The sequence below is a fragment of the Lactuca sativa genome, chromosome 1 (genome assembly GCF_002870075.4).
Source record: "Lactuca sativa cultivar Salinas chromosome 1, Lsat_Salinas_v11, whole genome shotgun sequence".
NCBI classification, from domain to species: domain Eukaryota; kingdom Viridiplantae; phylum Streptophyta; class Magnoliopsida; order Asterales; family Asteraceae; genus Lactuca; species Lactuca sativa.
Window position 1 is genome coordinate 36,168,670 of NC_056623.2, and position 22,549 is coordinate 36,191,218.

Here is a 22,549-nt window from a genome sequence, read left to right on the forward strand (position 1 = left end):
AGATTGTGACAACCCGGAATTTTCATTCGGTCAAACCCTAGAAGTAAATCATTTCTTATTATAAGTTAATGTCATCATTTCTTATTTTAACAAATTTAGAGTTCGTTTGATTATTTTAATATTATTCTTTAAATGAAGGGATGTGAGAAAGTGTCGTCTCGGGTTTTGAATTTTAAAAACCGCAAACACCTCGCGTCTTAGAAGTTCCTGGCCAAACTATTTCGTTTGGGTCGAAAAATCATACCAAGATCCGTAAACTCATGCTTATCCATGAGTTTACTCCCTAAGTCTAGTCAATATGAGTTTACTCCCCATTTATCCAAAAGAGTAAACTCCCAAAAGAATAAACTCAAGAAACACTCTCAAGTAGCAAACTAGAAACAATTCAAGATCTTCTAAGTTGTAAGTGTTCTATCCATTTCAATTTGATTAAACACTTAATCTAGTGTTTGTGCATCTATTCATCCATTCACTTTTGTGTTTTTGATTAGATTTCCAAAAACACCAAGAACACCAAGAACACACACTAAGTGTTCTTGGACTTTTAGCATACTTCAAGCTTCCTTATAGTAAGTACTTCACTCCTTGAGTCTTATTGAGTTAGTATTACAAGTTAGCATCAAGAAAATATGCCAAGAACACATGGAACAAGGTGTTCACGGTCCCAGAAGGTTCTTGGGCCATAAACACCATATAAGGCACCAAAGTGTGCCTAAGTCACAAATCTAAGCCCTAGTTGGATGTTTAAGCCTTCCTTAACATGTTTGAACCTTCCCTTGATGAGTTAGGGACTTGAAAAAAATAACAATACCAGTTTCCATATGGGTTTAAGGTAGTAAACCCAAAGAGAAATGACCATAAGGCCGTAAACACCTAACAAGGGGTGTTTTGTTACCCTAGTCCTTTCCAAAGTCCAAACCACCAAGTAGAAATGCCTTTAAGGACTTGCAAATCCTCAAAACAACATATGGTAAAAAGAAGAGGAGTTTCCGACCGTAAACTCTGAGTTTACGACCATAAACTCATTAGGTCAAGGTCATGAAAACCGTAAACTCCAAGGGAGTTTACCCTTGAACCCCAAACACATTAGCAAGGTCCTTTAGCACTTAGATGCAATCCTTATGGCTTGTATCACTTATATAAGGTGTTTTACATGCCTCAGGATGTCTTAACTTTGTCAATTAGTGGTTTAAAGTCTAATTGGATACATATATGTGTGATTATATGTTAACTAGGATCATTGAGTGTGAACAAGTCTTCACTTGTCACCTAGCTATCCTACACCGTTTAGTACATCCAAACCACCATCTACAGGTGAGTTCATACCCCTTAATCAATGTTTAAATGATTTTAAATGCTTTAAGAGGGGGAATACAAGTAGAAAACAACATGTTATCAAATCTTTCATATGTATTTATAACTGTGTTTTCATCCAGCAGATTTCACATACTACAAAATGTGATGCATGAAATGGTTTTCTATCTTAGAAATACTTTGTTATCAAATGTATTACGTTTGAAATGTTTATTAAAACGACATCAAGTCATTGTTACTTATTGTTCAAAACTATTAGATGTTTTACAAAACCATTTTTAACCTACTTGAAGAAACAATTACCTTCCAGTTAACTATTATAGGGATAGTTAGAAGATACAAAACATTATTCCTATTACAAGGAATTACATCAGAGTCAGTTCATTAATGAGTCTATGCTATACATTACATGAGTACCTTACATGAACACATTACATGAATACATTACATGAGTACCTTACATGAATACATTACATGAGTACCTTACCTAAATACATTACATGAGTACCTTACATGAATACATTACATGAGTACCTTACATGAATACATTACATGAGTACCTTTACGTAGATACATTTTCCTGTATACATTTACATGGATACTTGTACCTCGATTCATTAGGATGATTTATTAGTACCTTCTGTGTAAATTGTCCTGCCTATCCCAGTTCAACGGGATATCTAGATGGGACTAACCATTCCGAATCCCAGCTGTTAGCACCAGTGGTTGATGAACATCTACGGATGCATACGGTTATTACTTATACTAGGAGTACCTCTACAGGACTAACCATTCCTCGGGCCTACTGTTCGCTACAGAGGTCGATGAACATCTACGGATGCCTACGGTTAATACTTATACTAGGAGTACCTTTACAGAACTAACCCTTTCTCCGCCCTGCTGCTGCTACAGAGGACAATTGAACAATCTTCGGATGTTCATTAGGTTATACATTTCGCTTTCTGCGATGTCGTGTTAATCCTAATACAAAAGGATAACAATTACATGATAACATTATTCCTATTACTTTATTTTGTGATACATTCACATAAACGATGAGTTAGACTAAGTACTGTTTGTAATAGTCAAAAAGAAGGAAAAACTATCATTTTCATAGCAAAACATTCGGGTCTTGGTAGAAGACTACATTTCATACTAGTAGGAAATACGGTATTTTCTAGGGTTTTCATACTTATATCAGTTGTTTCATGTAAATATTTACAAGGAATTCATAACAGTTTTCCAAATCAAGACAATGACACTTAAATAATTATGAATTCACCAGCTTTAGGCTGATACTTGCTTTCAAAATAACTTGTATTCTCAGGTCACTAGTAGACAGGTACGATGGCCAGGTTTTGAGAAGACGGAGCACAAAAAAGACTCGTCTTTTATTTTGATTGTATTTTTGGTGTCTTATTACATTGAAAGAACACACATGTATTAAAACTTTACTTTTAATGCAATGGATGATGTTGTTTCTTGTTTACTACTTTACATTGTTTATAATACTGTACATGACATCCTCCACCTCAGAACGTTTCCACCGTTCTTGGTTTTGGGGTGTGACATAGATCTAGCATCTATTTCGTCTTGGGCATCGAATTAAGGTATGAATCTGTTATCTTAAGCCTAGATTCTATTTGAGAGTTTAGGGCCAACTTTGAGGAAATGGAAGCAAGCACAGATCTAGACCTATCACAAGGATATGGTTCCAGATCTGGACCTCCTTAGGTCTCAAATATAAAAAAGTTGCATCTTTTATTAAGCTCATTCCCTCTCCATGCATGAAAACCTTGGTTGAAGGTTAGTTTTGGTGTTATGGTCATGTGAGGCCTTGCATGCACATAAAGTTTGAAACTTTACGTGTAATCCACACTAGTAGAGTATATATCTAAAGTTTGGGGCCTTGAGTCCCACTAGAAAGGGCCGTAAACATAAGGGACTAAGGGACTCAGCGAGTCGTGCAAGTGACTCGGCGAGTCGAGAGGGTTTTCTCATTCACGTTCAAGGGTTCACGATCAAGGGTTCATGGCCAAGGGTCACGGCCAAGGGTTTATGGTCAAAGGTTCACGACCAAGGGTTCACATTTGGTGGTTTACGACCATAAACATCAGGGAACTCGACGAGTCTCTCGAGTGACTCGGAGAGTCGAAGAGTTAAGAAGGGAACCCAACGAGTGGCTAACTATACTTGACGAGTCAAGGTCAATATGGACTGTTGACCTTGACTATAGACTTCGACTTTGCCCAGTGTTGACCGTGCAGGTATTTTTGGGATTATGCTGAGTTATTTACTCATTGATTATAGGCAGTTTGGGAGGAGCATCGTGGGATATATCTGACTTCAGTTTGCCAATTCAGCCTTTGAGAAGTGAGTCTTCTCACCATATCAATGGGTCTAAGGCACCAAGGCCGACCAATTCTATGTGATGCAGATTATTGATTGGAAATGCGATATGATAGTATGACAATTGCATGAAAGACCACGTGGGGGTTCCCATGGCAATTGGTACAAGACCCTGGAGGGTTTCCATCGCATCCTGTTATATCTACTTCTATAGTTTGCATTATGTCTTGTTCGGTTGGAAGACCTTGTGGGGGTTCCCAAGGCAGGAAGACCCTGTGGGGGTTCACAAGGAAGGAAGACCATGTGGGGGGTTCTGGCAGATAAGACCATGTGGGGGTTCTCGTGGCATTAGGTGTAAGACCCGGGAAGGTTTCCAGAGCTTCTTTATATGTTGTATGCATGGCTTATGTGATATATGTAGCTTATGGATAATTAGATATGGATTATGTGGTTTGTGTGTAGGATATGCTCTAAGGGGCTCACTAAAAATTAGCTTACAGTTTGTGGATTTGTTTCAGGTTCATCTGAGTCTAAGGCCAAGGGCAAAGCTTGAAGACGCGACATGCACTCTCTCTCAGACGATTTCATGGGACACTCTGTTATTTGAAAATAAAGTTGTAATGAACAAGGATTTGAAAAAAATGGTTTTGGATTTTCATGATTTATGGGAATGTGTTTGATTAATTAAAAAAGAAAATTTTCTTTGAAAAATTGGGTCATTACAAGTTGGTATCAGAGCCTTGGTTTGGGGGATTTGGGCACACCTTCGGGTGTGTCAGGACTTAAACTAAGAAAATGATGAAATTTTTCCAAAAATAACATAAAAAGGGGTTTTAAAAGAAATGATAGGATGAAAGTGCAACGCCCGTGATCAGCCGAGCCAAGTAAGTAGTACCCCAATAGGTTAGCCATGTTATACTGATATTTGAGCCTTGTTGTACTTGCTATGTGTATGCTTTTAAAATTACATATGGTTAGGAGCTTATAGCCTCAAAAAAATCGATTTGGCCTTATTTCCCGTTCCTTGTTTGGTTTTGGTCCTAGGGTAGCATCTTTTATTCAAATGTCTATTTGATCCTTTTCCGTGTATAATTTGCATGCATAAAGGCAACCTGTTAAGAGTGGTTCGACTTATATGAGCAGAGTAAATCTTAGGACAACCTAAGATTGATGTACGCGGTGGTGGTGGGATATGGTTTGGTTGTGGGACGAATTGGAGTTATCAGGTAGAGCAATGGGGATGGTACAGGTAGGTGTGGAAGGTAGTATTGGGCCCGTACTACTGGAAGCACAAGACCTGTACCCGAACCAATGTTAGATCTGACAGCTTCAAGGAGGAATCCTGATCATTATGATTTATGACTTTTCAGTTCAACATGGTGGTTACACGATTTGGAGCGGGGGGAGCTGGATCCAAGGCAGGATCAGGTGACACTACTGATGTAATTGATGAGAGGCTGCACGAGCTCATTGCAGCCGAAGTTACCAGGGGCATCCTTGACGCCACGCTAGTAATTTTTGGGACGGTCAAGGAAGGTATGATGGAGATCATGGAGGAGAGACTTAGGGAATTCAGGGTCGAGATTGCAGCGGGTCAGATTGGGGCCCGAACTCCCTCATTCTGGGAGTTCAAGGCGTGTGAGGTGCCATATTTTTTCGGGGATAGGGACCCCATTGTTAGCCGACGTTGGGTGGCGGATATCGAGAACGCACAGCGCACGAGTTCTTGCCTAGATGCGGAAAATGTGGGATTTGCTTCTTGTATGCTGAGAGACAGGGCCCGGGATTGGTAGGGCGAGGTTATGAGTCAGGTGGGTGCAGCCGATGTGGCTGAGATGACCTGGGCCGAGTTTGTTCGGCGATTTGATTTGGTGTTTGCACCATCCATTGAGGTGCAACATCTTGTGAGTGAGTTGCATGATCTCCAGTACGCTACCGACGAGGACATGGTATTATTACATGTTAAGGGATGATAAGCGGGAGTTTGTGAGTTTCACAGGGTGCAAAACCCTGAATGAGATGATAGAAAAGGCACGAGAGAGGGAGATGGAGTTGGACTTCCGCACCAAGCGGAAGCCTGAGTAGGCACAGGCAGCAGTAGGACAGGCTAAGAAGCCTAAGACCTCAGATGCACCTAGTAAGGGCCAGTAGGGCCGTGGCCGGTGTGCCAAGTGTGGGAGATCTCATGGGGGAGCTTGCCGGGGGTCGAACCCATTTTAGAAACATTAAAGTGACCCTCTTAAACATAAAAGAAATCCGAAGTTACTTTAGGAACCGCAGTCAATCTCTCCCCGCAGTTAAGATCAGCAACCGCAGTTCAGATTAGCAACCGTAGTCATCGTCATCAGTTCTTAGATTCAGTCTTTTATCTGTTCCTTGTATAAGTACTTTCTTTTATCCATAGTGCCCTGCATGGAAATTCTTAAACAGATTACACTATATGTAATGTTCGAGACTCTATAAATAGTGTTCTCCATTTCTCAATGAATACATCTCTCTTACGCATCTTGAATCTTATCACTCTTCTTTCTCCCTACTATCTTATCACTTAAATATAATCGTAACTCCTTGTAATATCTCTTCAAGAGCAAGTCTTTTCTAGACTTAATCACTAAGTTTGATCTCACTCACTAACTTGGTCTGATTGTATTCCTTGTTATGAATCAACTTAAGTGTATACTTGATATAATACTTGATGTCTTTTATATTTCCTTATCTTTCCGTAACTAATCATCTAACTATCTAACTCTGACTTATATTATTGTTGAGCTTTATGATCCTTTAAGATTAACTTTAATTTCCGCCATATAAACTTGTTCAAATGTTTGCTCAAGTGTGTTTCTCAAGTTTTTCTCTCAACACCCGGTGTGGTATACGTGTGGTCAGCCGGGCCACGTGAGCAGGGATTGCCCCAAAAAGGACTTGGTATGTTTCCACTGTAACCAGACTGGCCACAAAAGGCCGATTGTTCGAGGTTGAAGGGAGGAGGAGGAGCAGTGGTGGCGCCTGCGCCCACCACGATGAGGATTACCGATGGCCGCCCTGTTAAGGCAGAAGCTCCAACAGTAAAGAGCCGTGCATTTCAGCTAACTACTGATGAGGCATGGGCAGCGCCAGATGTGGTGGCTGGTACGTAATTATTCTTCTCTACTATATGTATCTTCTTCGCTTATGTCTACTATATGTTTGTATAGGGACCTTTTTGGTTAATGGTTTGTCTGCTCATGTATTGTTTGATTCGGGTGCTACCCGATCGTTCTTATCTCTTGCGCTTGGCAAGAAGCTCCGGGACCAGCCGGGAATTTTGGATTCCCCGCTCAAGGTGTAGATTGCAGATGACCGCACTGTTAGTGCTGCGAGGGTGTATCGAGAATGTGTACTGAATGTACTTGGTGAGAGATTTCCTGTCGACCTAGTCCCGATACCGTTGCCAGGGCTGAAAGTTATTATCAGAATGGATTGGTTGGGGGCCAAGGGGCCATGATTGACTGTGAGCAGCAGTTGGTGAGGGTTCGAACCCCAAGTGGGGGAGAAATGGTGATACATGGTGATAGGTCATCACTGGGGCCAACCCTCTATTCGGCTACGAGCTCTAGGAGTTTCCTGCGGCAGGGTTGTTTAGGATTTCTGGCTTATATATCAGATACGAGAGTAGAGACCGCAAAGGATGTAGGCAGTGTGCCAGTTGTTCAGGACTTTCAGGATGTTTTCCCCGAAGAGTTACCAGGAGTGCCTCCGGAGAAGCAGGTGGAGTTTTGCATTGATTTGGTGTCGGGTGCCGCTCTGATAGCAAAGGCACCATATTGATTGGCACCACCGGAGATGCAGTAGTTATGTACATAACTTCAGGAGCTGTTAGACCGAGGGTTCATTTGCACGAGCAGTTCCCCGTAGGGAGCACCGATCCTTTTCGTGAAAAAGAAGGATGGATCTCATAGGATGTGTATCAATTATAGGGAACTAAACAAGCTAACAGTGAAGAACCGTTATCCATTGCCAAGGATCGATGATTTGTTCGATGAGCTGCAGGGTGAGTCTTGGTTTTCCAAGATTGATCTTTGGTCGGAATACCATCAGCTGAGGATTCGGGATGAGGATATACCGAAGACGGCTTTCAAGACTCGATATGGGCATTGTGAGTTTGTAGTGATGCCGTTTGGGCTTACCAATGCCCCAACAACGTTCATGGATCTTATGAACAGGATGTGTAGACCGATGCTAGATCAGTCGGTGATCGTTTTCATGGATGATATCTTGGTCTATTCTATGACCAGGGAGCAGCATGAACACCACTTAAGGGAGGTGTTGGAGATTCTAAGGGCGGAGAATCTGTATGCCAAGTTCTCCAAGTGTGATTTATGGCTGCGAGAGGTAAAATTCTTGGAGCATATCATCAACCAGGAGGGTATTTCGGTTGATCCAGCCAAGGTTGAGGCTGTGATGCAGTGGGAAGCACCGAAGAATGCATCAGAACTTCGCAGCTTCTTGGGTTTAGCGGGTTATTACTGAAGATTTATCCAGGATTTCTCCAAGATTGCTGTGTCATTGACCCTTCTAACCAAGAAGAATGTGACGTTTCGGTGGGGTACCGATCAGCAGTTGGCCTTCAAGACCTTGAGGCGGAGATTGTGCGAGGCTCCGATCCTTGTGCTACCGGAGGGATTAGATGATCTGGTGGTGTACTTCGACGCTGCGATTTCAGGGTTAGGTGCGGTGCTGATGCAGAGAGGGCACGTGATAGCATATGCCTAGCGACAATTGAAGCCGTATGAGACAAATTACCCTACTCACGATCTGGAACTGGAGGCAATGGTGTTTGCCCTCAAGAGTTAGAGGCGTTACTTGTATGGAGTGTAGATTACAATTTACACCGACCACAAGAGTCTGAAGTATTTGATGGACCAGCAGAACCTCAACATGCGACATAAAAGGTGGTTGGACGTGCTAAAAGACTATGATTGCGAGATTCTATACCACCCAATGTAGTGGCCGACGCGTTGAGGCGTAAGACGGCAAGTTCCCTAATTGGGAATGTGCGTTTGAGGATGACTGTAATCTCGCCATTGATGGAGATGATCAAAGTGGCTTGGGTTGAAGGAGTGAAGAAAGAGAATTGGAAGGTAGAGAGGATCCGAGGACAATACCCTTTGTTTGTTAAGGATAGTCGAGGCCTATTGATGTAATGTGGTCGGGTGTGGGTACCGATGACTGGGGGAGTGAGACAAAAGATATTGGAAGAAGCGCATAAGTCCAGGTTCTCTATACATCTAGGAGCTATGAAAATGTATAGGGACTTGAGGCTAAATTATTGGTGGCCCTGCATGAAGCGGGAAATTGCTTGGTTTTTAGAGCGGTGCTTGACCTGCAGGAAGGTCAAGGCCGAGCATCAGCGGCCTCATGGTAAGGTCCAGCCGCTACCAATTCCTATGTGGAAGTGGGAGGAGATCACAATGGAATTCATTACGAAGTTGCCAAGGACGGCGAGGGGTGTGGATGCCATATGGGTGATTGTGGATAGAATAAAGAAGAGTACCCATTTCATTCCAATATCCGAAAGTATATCCACAGAGAAGTTGGTGGATATTTACGTGTGTGAGGTCGTGGCTAGACACAGGGTGCCTGTGTTGGTAGTCTCTGATCGTGATGTTCGGTTCACATCCATGTTCTGGAAGAAATTCCACGAGGAGCTCGACACTCAGCTACTTTTTAGCACGACGTACCACCCCCAGACTGACGGTAAGAGTGAGAGAACGATTCAGACACTGGAGGATATGCTTCGGGCATGTGTGTTGGATATTGGAGGGAGTTGGGATATGTATCTTCCACTGACAGAGTTTTCGTACAATAAAAGTTATCATGCCAGTATCGATCGAGCTCCGTTCGAGATGTTATATGGTTGGAGGTGCAGGACCCCGGTTTGTTGGGACGAGGTTGGACATCGGGTCATGGGAAGCACTGAGGTAGTGCTCCAAACTACCAGGTTGATTCAGCAGGTATGCGACAGGTTACGAGTAGCGCAGAGCTGTCAGAAAATATATGTTGACCGAAGGCGATCAGATTTAGAGTTCAAGGTGGGGGATTTAATGCTATTGAAGGTGTCACCCTGGAAGGGGATCATCAGGTTTCGGAAGAGGGGCAAGCTAAGGCCCTGATATATAGGACCGTTCCAGATTATGGACAGGGTAGATAAGGTAGCCTACCGCTTGGATTTACCAACAGAGCATAGTCAGATTCACAACACATTCCATGTGTCGCAGCTTCGGAAGTGTATCACTGACGAGGCCGTGATTGTCTCACTGGGTGATATCCAGGTGGACGAGAGCTTGAACTACATTGAGAAGCCCGTTGCCACAATGGATAGGAACACGAAGGTTCTTCGGAATAAGGAAGTAAGAATGGTGAAAGTGCAATGGCAGCATCGGAAGGGTTCCGAATGGGCTTGGGAACCAGAAGAAGAGATGCAAGAGCATTACCCCGATTTGTTTGGGTCAGCAGACTTCAAGGACGAAGTTTAGTTCAAGTGGAGGAGACTTGTAACACCTGGTTCCGGAGTTGGTTGGAAAGTTGCCAACTTGGGGATGTTTTATGCATGGACTCGGCGAGTTGGGGGATCAACTCGTCGAGTAGACTCGAGACTTTTTGGACGCGGGTCGGAGTCGGAAGCCCGACTCAGTGAGTCAGATCTGTTTAGAGAAAACCCTAGTTTCGGGGTTTTCCCCCTATATAAACATCATTATATGCCTTTGTAGCCTTCCATAACGTCAGAAGAGAGCGTTTACGTCCGCAAACCTACCAGTGTGTGAATTAAGAACATTTGGGAGATTATGTTTGGGATTGTGGAAGGGATTCCAAGCTTGAAGAAGAGGTATCAAGGGGAAGACGCTAGATCTAGCATCTATTTCGTCTTGGGCATCAAATTAAGGTATGAATCTGTTATCTTAAGCCTAGATTCTATTAGAGAATTTAGGGCCAACTTTGAGGAAATGGAAGCAAGCATAGATCTGGACCTACCACAAGGATATGGTTCAATATCTGGACCACCTTAGGTCCTAAATATCATAAAGTTGCATCTTTCATTAAGCTCATTCCCTCTCCAAGAATGAAAACCTTGGTTGAAGGTTAGTTTTGGTGTTATGTCCATGTGAGGCCTTGCATGCTTGTAAAGTTTTCAACTTTATGTGTAATCCACACTAGTAGAGTATAGATATGAAGTTTGGGGCCTTGAGTCCCACTGGAAAGGGCCGTAAAAATAAGGGACTAAGGGACTCGGCAAGTCGTGCAAGTGACTCAGCGATTCGAGAGGGTTTTCTTGTTCACGGTTAAGGGTTCACGGTCAAGGGTTCACGGCCAAGGGTTCACGACTAAGGGTTCACAATCAAGGGTTCATGGCCAAGGGTTCATGGTTGGTGGTTTACGGTCGTAAACATCATGGAACTCGATGAGTCTCTCGAGTGAATCGGCAAGTCAAAGAGTTAAGCAGGGAACCTGACGAGTGAGCGATTGTACTCGATGAGTTAAGGTCAATATGGATTGTTGACCTTGACTATAGACTTCGACTTTGCCCAGTGTTGACCATGCAGGTATTTTTGGGATTATGCTAAGTTATTTACTCATTGATTATAGGTAGTTTGGGAGGAGCAGCGTGGAATATATCTGACTTCAGTTTGCCAGTTCAGCCTTTGAGAGGTTAGTCTTCTCACCATATCAATGGGTCTAAGGCATCAAGGCCGGCCCATTATAGGATATGTAGATTATTGATTGAATATGTGATATGATAGTATGACAGTTGCATGAAAGACCGCGTGGGGGTTCTCGTGGCAATTGGTATAAGACCCTGGAGGTTTTCCATGGAATCCTAGTATATCTACTCGTATAGTTTGCATTATGTCTTATTTGGTATGAAGACCTTGTGGGGGTTCCCAAGGCAGGAAGACCTTGTGGGGGTTCCCAAGGCAGGAAGACCATGTAGGGGTTCCCATGGCATATAAGACCACGTGGGGGTTCCCGTGGCATTAGGTGTAAGACCCAGGAGGGTTTCCAGGGCTTCTGTATATGTTGGATGCATGGCTTATGTGATATATGTAGCTTATGCCTAATTCGATATGTGTTATGTGGTTTGTCTGTGGGATATGCTCTGGGGGACTTACTAAGCATTACCTTACTATTTGTGGATTTGTTTCAGGTTCATCCAAGTCCAAGGGCAAGGGCAAAACTTGATGATGTGGCATGCACTCTCTCTCTCTCTCTTAAGCGATTTCATGGGACACTCTGTTATTTGAAAATAAAGTTGTAATGAACAAGGATTTGAAAACAATTGTTTTGGAATTTCATGATTTATAGGAATGTGTTTGATTAATTAAAAACGAAAAAGTTCTTTGAAAAATTGGGTCGTTACAAAGACTCAAATCAAGTAGAACAAATATAAGAGGAATTAGTTTATTAATTATTATGGTTCAATAATTAATTCGAAACTAATTGGAAAAAAATTTCGAAATTGATTAACAGTTTAATTTGTAGAAGGGTTGAATATCAATTAATAAATAGTTGGTTAATTAGGAATATTCCAGAACCTTGGGAAGATGGGTGGTGGATGAAAATTCCCTTTTGATAAGGGAAATTTCGTTCATAGGGTTATCCCGTACCACATGGGCTTGAGGATAAAACCCTAGGAGGTACCCAAGGCTATAACTAGGGCCTTATGGATTCATTCCTCCTTGCTCGTTCTTGGCTTGAATTTTTGCCACCTTCTTTCTCTCTCCTTGTAGAAGAACTCTCCTTATAGTTCATCGCCTCCTAGTTATTTTTTGATTCTACTCTGTTGATTTCATTGGGTCTCAACCAAGAGAGGGATTCTGGTTTGGATCCTTATCATCCAAACAAGGTGGCACGCACGAGGAGTCAAGCGCCAAAATCTTTAGCTGCACAAGAGGTATGTGTTCTTCCTTTGTATTGTGTATTTCATAGGGTAGAAGTAATAGTATGAAACCATAGATCCATAGGTTGCATGTACACTTAGGTATATCGTTGTTGTTTTGATTTTTCGGCTACCTTGTTTGAGTGTATTTGATGCTTATATAACCTAACAGTGGTATCAGAGCCATTGGTTCGTAATTACATTCACTCTAAATCCATGTTTTATAAAAATACTTCTTTGAAATTGAATGATAGAAGAATAATTGAAAATTTCGTAATTGTTAAAACCCTAGTCACAGCTCACGACGTGAGAGCTAGGAGCTTACAACGTGAGCTCGACGGAATTAGGGTTTCAAATTTTCTTCCATTTTTTAAATAGGAAGGTTTATTAAATATGGATAAATACCAAATTTAAAATGTTTTAAATCTACTGTTTTTAAAAACTTTTGCTCCTTTGTGCAAAATAAATTTAAAATTGATATTTAGTTTTTTTAGTTAGATATTCTTAAATAACTCAACAAACAGACTCTCTTAGGCACTGTTTGTTTTTTGAAGAAAAAGTTCATGAAGTCTATGGACCACCTCTGCAACCCTCTGCAGTAGAAGAGGTGGACCAAACAGAAGCAGACTGTAATACGAAGTGTGTTTATTTTTTAACATCTGTATGTTGCTGTAGATATTAAAAAAATTAAAATAAACTGATTTTATAAACCATAATAGTTTTTTAATACCAAAAATTTAATAATGTATGATATTTCAACAAGAATTTATCATATTTCAGCAAAAAATAATGACATTTCAACAAAACATAATGATATTTTAGCAAAAAATAATGATATTTCATCAATAAATTATCATTATTCAATATAAAAAAATGAAAAAAAAAAAAGAATTCAACAAGAGTAAAATTGAAAAAAAAGTAAAACAAGATTTCAGCAAGAAAAAAGAAGAAGAAGATGTTGGAAGAGGCAATACAAGCGTTGCGCTAAACAGAATACGCACAAAGGTTTTTTACTTCTAAGACTTCTAAAAAAACAACTGCGAGATTAAAATTTCTACGCGTGTGCTGCGTCGCACAACAATTAGAGGTATGAAGAGGTTTTTACAACAAACAAACACCTTATACTCTTTTACTACTCATGGGATTAAGATTCATTTCTCCTACCCTTACACGTCTCAATTGAACAGCGAAGTTGAACTCATAGTTCGAACTATAAACAACATTCTTAGAACCTCACTCATTCAAGCGTCCCTCCCTTTAAGTTTTGGGTCGAGGTGCTTCTCTCCGCTGCTCATACAATATTCTTCGCACCACCACTCTTCAATACAAAATCCTCTTTGCGATTATGTTCAGGTTTGCACCTTCCTACACTCATATCTAGGTGTTTGGATGCCTTTTCTACCCACCTACAACATATGATTATTTTGATACGCATGACACTAATAGGCATGCGTGTCCATTTCCTTCTCCTCCTTCCATTATCACCTCTGTTGAAACTGTGGATGCTTCCCATTCTCACTCTCGTCTTTTTGGTCACCCTCTATCCGATAACTCTTCTGACTCCTCCTCTAGAACCTCAGACTCTCATTTTCCTCCCCCACCACCTCTAATCACCATGGTCACTTTCTCTTGCACTTGATATTTTCGACCAAAACAAATTTTTAACCTCTCTACTAGTTCTGACATCTCTCCCATTCCTCGTTCTACTGCTCATGCCATGTATGACCCCAATTGGTGTGCTGCCATGAACTACAAAATGCAAGCTCTTCGTTCTAACGATACTTGAGATCTTATTCCTCAACTAGTTAATGCTAACATTGTTGGTTTTTGTTGGCTGTGCCGCCACAAGTTTGACAGTCAAGGCCATCTCGATCGCTACAAGGGCCACCTTGTAGCTCATGATTTTTCTCAACAACCTAGTCTTGATTTTGATGATACTTTTAGTAGTTTTGTCAAACCCTCCACCATTCAAACTATTCCCACTATCTCAATCTCTCGTAACTGGCCCATTCGCCAGCTTGATGTCAAAAATGCTTTCATACATGATGGCCTTGTAGAAACTATCTACATGCATCAACCTCCTGAATATGTTAGTAATTAATTTCCTTATCACGTCTGCCGTCTTCGCGAGGATTTCTATGGTCCCAAACATGCTCCCCGATCCTAGTATCAACGTTTTTCCATATTTATTTCCTCCTTTGGTTTTCATAGTAGTAAATGTAACTCCTCGCTCTTTACGTTTCATTGTAGTTGTGACACCATCTATCTTCTTCTTTATGTAGATGATATCATTCTCACTGGATCATATCCTTCTCTCATCTCTAAAGTCATTTCTCAACTTTTCTCTCAGTTCCCGGTGTATGAATTTGGATCTTTGTCTTTTTTTTTTCTTGGCATATCTGCCGCTCATGATGCATTGGGACTCTTCCTATCCCAACTTACATTTTCTCGATATGTTCTTTCATGTGCCGATATGGTTGAGTGTAATCCTTGTAGCACCCTGGCTGACACTAAAAGAAAACTTCTTGTTGGGGTCGATCCATTCGATGACCCCACTCTTTATGGAAGTCTTGTTGGAGCTCTATAATATCTTACCTTTACGCATCATGACATTTCCTATGTTGTGTAACATGTCTATCTTTTCATGCATGATCCCCGTGCACCTTGCTTTCATGATCTTAAGCACATCCTTCGTTACCTCAATGGTACTCTGATGCATGGTTGGGTTGGGTGTCCTACTATTCGCCGGTCTACGTCTGTCAACCATTGATTGCTTGGTTGCTTACTCTAATGATGTTTGGGTTGGGTGTCCTACTACTTGCCGGTCTACGTCTGGGTTCTGTGTTTATCTTGTGAATAATCTAATTTCTTGGTCCTCCAAATGACAACGTGTTTCCCGTTATAGTTTCGAAGATGAGTATCGGGGGATAGCTAATGTGGTTGCTAAAACTGCTTGACTTCAGAATCTCCTTCTCGAGTTACCATGTCCGCTTTCTCAGGAAACTATTGTCTTTTGTGACAATATTAGATCCATGTATCTAGCGTCCAACCCCGTTCAAGACCAAAGAACGAAGCATGTGGAAATAGACTTACATTTTGTTAGGGAGCGTGTTGCTATTAGTCATATTCATGTTTTGCATGTTCCATCTTCATAATTGCATGCATATATTTTTACAAATGGCCTACCTACGCAACTGGTTTTAGATTTCAAAAATGGTTTGAAAATTAGGGTTCCCCCAGATCAAGCTATGGGGGTGTGTTAAACATTTTGTACAGTTTTCTTTATTATAATATTTTTGTATAGTATATGGGCCTCTTAGTAACTTGTATCCATATATAATAAATGCAATATACACAACCCTAATTAACAGGTTTTAGACATCAGTACCATAAACTATGAGAATTAGCTATGTAATTGGATGGTGGTTTAAACCCAATGTTGGACTCTTTCTCACTATAAATTTTTAACACTTATATATTTGTTTACTTTACAAGCTAATTTTACATGGCTACAATAGAAGTCAAACAAATAAACCCCCATTTTTACTTTAAATTTGGTTTTCATGAATAAATTGCATAAAATTGACTGATTCGATCTCTATGGATGCAATCCAACTTATTATTACTTGGGTTATTTATTTTATCTATTTGGAATATTTATTTGTTGGCCTTGATAACCAAGTTGACATTGTTGTCGATGACTAGTTATTTTTTATCAATCTTCTTTCTATGCCCAAATCTATTCATACAGTGAGTTGGAACTAGATCTCGAGATTAAGGAAACAAAAAAACGCATAAGAATGGATGCAAGGTTACATGCCTAAACTTTCGGATAATATAGGAAACCTAATTTGATTCGTTAAATGACACCAATATAGAGCCATACCAAATCTCAAACTATAAAAATACATCCTACTCATAGAGTCACTAATTCTTCTAACTCAAATACATATGGCAAATCCTGAGAGAACATTGAAGAAAATACAGAGATCTATGTGTAACATCTGTAAATTCGGGTTGGATATTTAAGATATGATAAGTAATAAATAATATAAATAAAATCATCAAATAGGATAATTATTCGTACGCTTTACGAGTAATAAATATATATTTTTGGACAGAAGATTATTGTAACACCCCAAAATCATGATAAAATTTTCAGTTTCAAAACTATTTAATAACCAATAAGTCTTACAAAACATTGTTTCCAAAAATCCATAATCGTAAATCAAAGTATCCCAAAATAATCTATCAATAAAATACGCAAGGATGATGTGCATATTTCCCCCAAACTGTAAGCCAAAAATCCTTGCGTCTATCATCTGATGTACCTGAAACCATGAAATCAAACTGTAAGCCAAAGCTTAGTGAGTTTCCCCCAAAATACCTCACACACAAAACACATAAAAGCATCCATATTGGGTCCATAGTCATCAGACTAAATTACCCATGAGCCCTCAGCATAAGTCTGGGTTTCCCTCCCAGCCTACAACTAATGTATGGATTGCTCCCAAGCCAACATCATATGTCTGGACTGCCCCCAGCCATCAGTTTATGTCTGGATTGCTCCTGAGTTTATTGGCTTTCGAACAAAGCAATATTGCCTCAACCCTAACGCACTATGTCGACATATGCAACAGATAACTATATAACCAACAAGTATAGGTACTCATACAGATCTAGAAATCTAATAGATCATTACCACATATAAACATCCTAAATATCATGATAAATATCACAACCTAATGGTCCAACATTGGTGCCTTCGAACCGCGAGTATAGTGAAGAGAACTCATCTCAAAGTCTAGAAGATAGATGAACTGATCACTGCTCTAAATACCGGCTCTACATGTCACCTAAACAACAAATAGGGATCAAGCCTCAATCTACTAATCAAATTACCCAATTTGACCTAAAGTCAAACTTGGTCAAATTCAACGGTCAAAAGTCAAAGGTCAACGTCATCCAGATTACGCCTTGCGTACATGATGCTCTACGCCCTTCATAGAGTGCCAAATGGATTTTACAGGACAAAACAAGGCTACATGTTGTGTAGCCTAAATTACACCATGCGTACTATGCTGATGAGCACCTTTTCTCATTAAGCTCTTAATATAGAAGGTTACACTACCAAAGTTCTAGATCTAAGCTAGATGGACGTCTTAATGGATAAATTCTCTGGCTTTATCCATTTGGATGAATACATGGAGCATAAAATCATAATCTAGGTCCAAAAAGTCACTAAATGTTCAAGAACACTTGCATGGATATATGAGAGTGACCAAACTCTCATCTTTATAACCCTAAAATGTCTAAAAGGACACATAAATGGCCAGGAATAACTCATACTCATAAGAACCAAGGTTATGTGGGCAAAATAATGGACTTCTTTAGCATAAATCAGATCTATCATAAACAGCTTCAAGATGGAAAGTTTGTTCCTTATGGGGAATAATTATGAGATGCAAATTGCATATCCACAAAGCTTGAAGCTTCCCAAGTGTTCCTCAATGGAGTTCCACCTTCACAAAAGCACACTAAACACTCAAAGATTGCAAGAACTCACACAAGGAGATCAAGGTTTCGATGTGGAGTTTGATAATAAAAGGACTCATGTGAGTTAGAGCCCTTAAATAGGGCTCAAACCCATGAAATTAGTGTTTAGGCTCTGAACAAGTACGCCCTACATACTCAGATATATGCCCATCGTAAATCATTTAAACCCCGCTCCAAGTTATCCTCTATGCAGTGCATTGAAGGCTATCTACGGCCTGCGTAGATCAAAATCCAACATTAAAACTTAAGAAAAAAGGGAAGGTATTTACATGCAAGGATCGGGTGCTACAATTACCCCCCCCCCCCCCACGTGAATCAGACTCCGTCCTCGAAGTACGATGCTGCGAATAAATCTGGGTAATGCTCGAGCATCTCCGCCTCAGGTTCCTACGTCCAATCGAAACCCTTCTGATGCTGCCACTGGACCTTGACCAAATGTACCACCTTGTTGTGCAAGGCCTTTGTCATCTTGTCTAGAATCGCTACTGGTGTCTCCATATAATTTAGGAGCTCATTCACCTAAATGTCATCTAAAGTAACTACCACTGAGTCGCCAACCACACACTTATGAAGCTGAGAAACATGCAAGATTCTATGACTCTGTCTAAGATCCTCAACCAGATCTAATCGATAGGCCACCTTGACTACTATAGCCACTACTCATAACGGTCCGATAAATAGGGGACCCAAATTTACCCTCTTCCTGAAGGGTATAACACCCTTCTAGGGTGATACCTTAAGCAAAAGCATATCTCCCACCTGAAACTCTAACTCACATCATCGTTTGTCAGTATAACTCTTTTGTCAGCTCTGGTTCATTTGTAATCTCTGCATGATTTGTTGAATGAGCTCCTTCATCTGGAGGAGTACTTCATTCTTGCCCATGTACCCTGTGACTGACCTCTCCTAGCATACTGGTGTACGAAACTTCCTCCTATAGAGAAGCACCAATGGTGGTGCAACAATACTAGAATGATAGTTGTTGTTGTAAGAAAAATAAGATAGGGAAGGTAGGAGTCTCGACTCCCAAAAAAATCGATGAAACAAGCCCTCAACATATCCCCGAGAATCTGAATGGTCCGCTCACTCTGTACATCATTCTGAGGGTGATAAGCAGTGTTGAACTGTTGTCTTGTATCCAAATCCTCATGAAATGTCTGCCAAAGCCTAAAAGTAAACCGTACATCACAGTCAAATACTATAGAAACCGAAACATCGTGGCGAGCTACAATATCGTGCATGTACACATCGACTATATGCCGGACCCCTCCAGAAAATGGAACCCAAACCCGAACGCACCGGGTCAGAAATCCACGACTACTGGTAGAAAATCTGTCAATCTCACCTCTGATCCTCTCCTTCTTCTAATTTTCCCTCTTGACTCCCTCGGACTGAGCCTCCCTGATCAAATCTAGAAGTGGGGAGTCGATAATCATCCTCAAACAATGTTCTCAAATAAGAGTAGTAGCCGTCTTGCGGCTCAAAGCATCAGCGACCACGTTGGCCTTCCCCAGATGATAATTAATCTCACAATCATAATCATTGACCACATCAAGCCATATGTGATGCCTCATGTTCAGATTAGGCTGATCCATAAGATATCTCAAGCTCTTGTGATCCGTGTAGATGGTAAATCGGTCCCTATAGAGATAATGTCGCTAAATCCTGGGGGCGAAAACCACAACTCCAAACTTCAAATCATGTGTTGGATACCTAGCCTCATGAGCCTTCAACTGCCTAGATGCATATGCTATGACTCTACCCCGCTACATGAGTACCTCCCCTAAACCCGTGATTGACACATCACAAAATACTACAAAATCCTCAACACCCTTGGGAAGGGTCAATACCGGGGCCTCACTGAAACATCCCATAAATCAAGGTAAAATTTTCGTTTTTGTAACCAATCCAAAACCATAAGTGTTTACAAAGCATAGTTTCCAAAAGTCATAAACATGAATCAGAGTATCCTAAAATCAGAATCTCATAAAAATCCATGATGATGTGCACGATCAAGCCTTTGCCTTGCCCATATCCTTTGAAATACCTGAAACCATAACAATTGAATTGTAAGCCAAATCTTAGTGAGTTAAAAATACCCCACACAACAGAACATATAAAATCATGCATGTTTGGTCCAATCAGTCATCAGATTGGAATATCCTTGAGTCCACAGCCATTAGGCTGGATTACCCCTGACCCAATCAATCATCACACTAAAATACCTCGACCCAATCAGGCATCATACTAGAATGCCAATATGCAATGGGTCCAATCATTCATCATACTAGAATACCCTAGCCCAATTAGTCATCAGACTGGAATGCCCTGGTTTGTTGGCTTACGTACATAGATAAACATAAACATATAACTAGAAAGTACATTTAATGATACAAATCTACCAAGCTAAATAATTGCTACAACATAGCAACAACCTACACACAAGGATACATAACACAATCTAGTAGGCCGACATCGGCGCATTCGACCCATGAGTACAATGAGGAAACCTCACCTCACGGTCTCAAAAATAGTTGCACAGATCACTTCTCCAAAAGTTATCTCTACCGGTCACCTATACAATTAACATGGACCTAAATCTTAAACTACAATTCAAATTACCCTAAATGCAATTAGCTCAAACTTGGTTAAATTCTTGGACAAAAATCAAAGTAAAAAAGTCAAAGGGTCATGTTGGGTCGTATTTTGTGTTGCGTCTATTGGGATCGTTAGCTAGTCCAATATATATCTCCGGTATGGGCCTGTCCATCCGTGAGTTTTGTAGGGTTTAGTATATATAGATGCTTGCATGCATCCTAGAAAGGGAGGACGATTAGAAACAATTAGAGTATTATTATTCAGCAGATTTATCGTTCTTGTTTTTGTAACCCTAGAATCCTCTACAGTGGAAGTTCTTAGCCGAGCTCTGCTGAGGATCGAGTAATCTAATCATTCGACACATCTTGATTCATACTTGTGATTTGTTCATTGTTTTTACGTTAATCGCATACCTGTTACAAAGATCTAATCGATCAAAGAGTTAATTAATAACTCATCATTTGGTATCAGAGCAGGAGGCTGTGTAATTCATACACATCTTTTCTGTGAAAGAGTTTGCGATTAGGGTTATTCCGCATTAACTAATATTTATTGAGCCGTCACTCCATCATTGACGTAACTCAGCATTTATTTGTTTGCCTTAATATTAAATATTATAAGTCTGATCTTTCAAACAGGTTAAAAACGATCAAACATGGACGAGTCACAATCTAATCCCATCAACATCTCTAACAACATTGGATCGACGATGAAGATTCCTATCCTTTACACCCAGGATTACGAAGTCTAGGCACATCACTTTGAAGATTATATCATCGGATCGGAAGACAATGGATACCTTATTTGGGAAGCAATCGTTTCTGGACCATTTGCTCACTCTGGAACGACAAAAATCATTAAAACTCATAAGGAGTACAATGATCTGTTAAAGGACGTAAAGGATATTGCTCAAGACGAAAAGGAAAAGTTTCAATGCAACATTAAAGCATTGAGACTGATTCGATTCGCTCTGCAATCAGATACATTCAGGCTAGTGAGTTCATGCAGCACTGCTAAAGAAATATGGGATAGGCTGTGAGAGCTATATTCTACAAATGAAGATTTGGAGCATTCTATTCAGACCTTGCTTTTGTCTGAGTTTGGTGAATTTAAGCAGAATTCAGATGAAACTGTTACTCAGACGTTCGATCGCTTCAATCATCTTCTTAGCAAGATGATCAAACACGATATAGAAAGGAAGCGGATTGAGCAAAAAGTAACCTTTTTGAATGGCCTTAGATCCGAGTGGAGAGCGGTTGTGTCCACTGTTAAAGCTCATGAGCAATTTAAATCCTATTCGTTGGCAAAGCTGGTGGGGATTTTGAAATCCCAAGAAAAGATTGTTTTACAAGAGAAAAATGTTGTCTCCACTTTAGGGTCCTTGGCTCTCTTGTCCAAAAGCAAAAGTGTGGTAGAAGATGAAGATCTCAATTTAGAAGACTATGATCTTACTTCTAAAGACTATGAAATGATGGTATCGAATCCAAAGAGGTTCATCAAGAAAAGGTTCCCTACCAATAAGAACCGAAATTGGCAGGGAAGCTACAGTTCTGAAAAGGTCAGGGAGGAACCGAAGACAGACGAACCAAAGAAAGAGGCGAAAGTTGAAGGAGATTCAGGTGTGAACTGCTACTACTGTGGAGGAAAGAACCACTATGCCAAAGACTGCGTTCTAAAGAAAATGGCAGAGAAGGATGAGGAAAAAGATGAAGAGGCCTTGTTGATGAAAAAGCTGGAAGAGATCAAGAGAAAGAAAGCTACTGCTAACCCTTCAATGAATGCTTTAATTGTGCAGGGTTCGACAGCGGATGATGAGTT

General features: G+C 40.6%; 1 protein-coding gene across 1 annotated transcript; it reads left to right on the forward strand.

The window, feature by feature from the left end:
* The first annotated feature begins 9,836 nt into the window (after positions 1-9,836).
* On the forward strand, positions 9,837-10,178 carry LOC111920194 (uncharacterized). Its single transcript, XM_023915792.1, has one exon. The coding sequence runs from the start codon at positions 9,837-9,839 to the stop codon at positions 10,176-10,178; it is 342 nt and encodes a 113-aa protein (XP_023771560.1).
* The last annotated feature ends 12,371 nt before the right edge of the window (positions 10,179-22,549 follow it).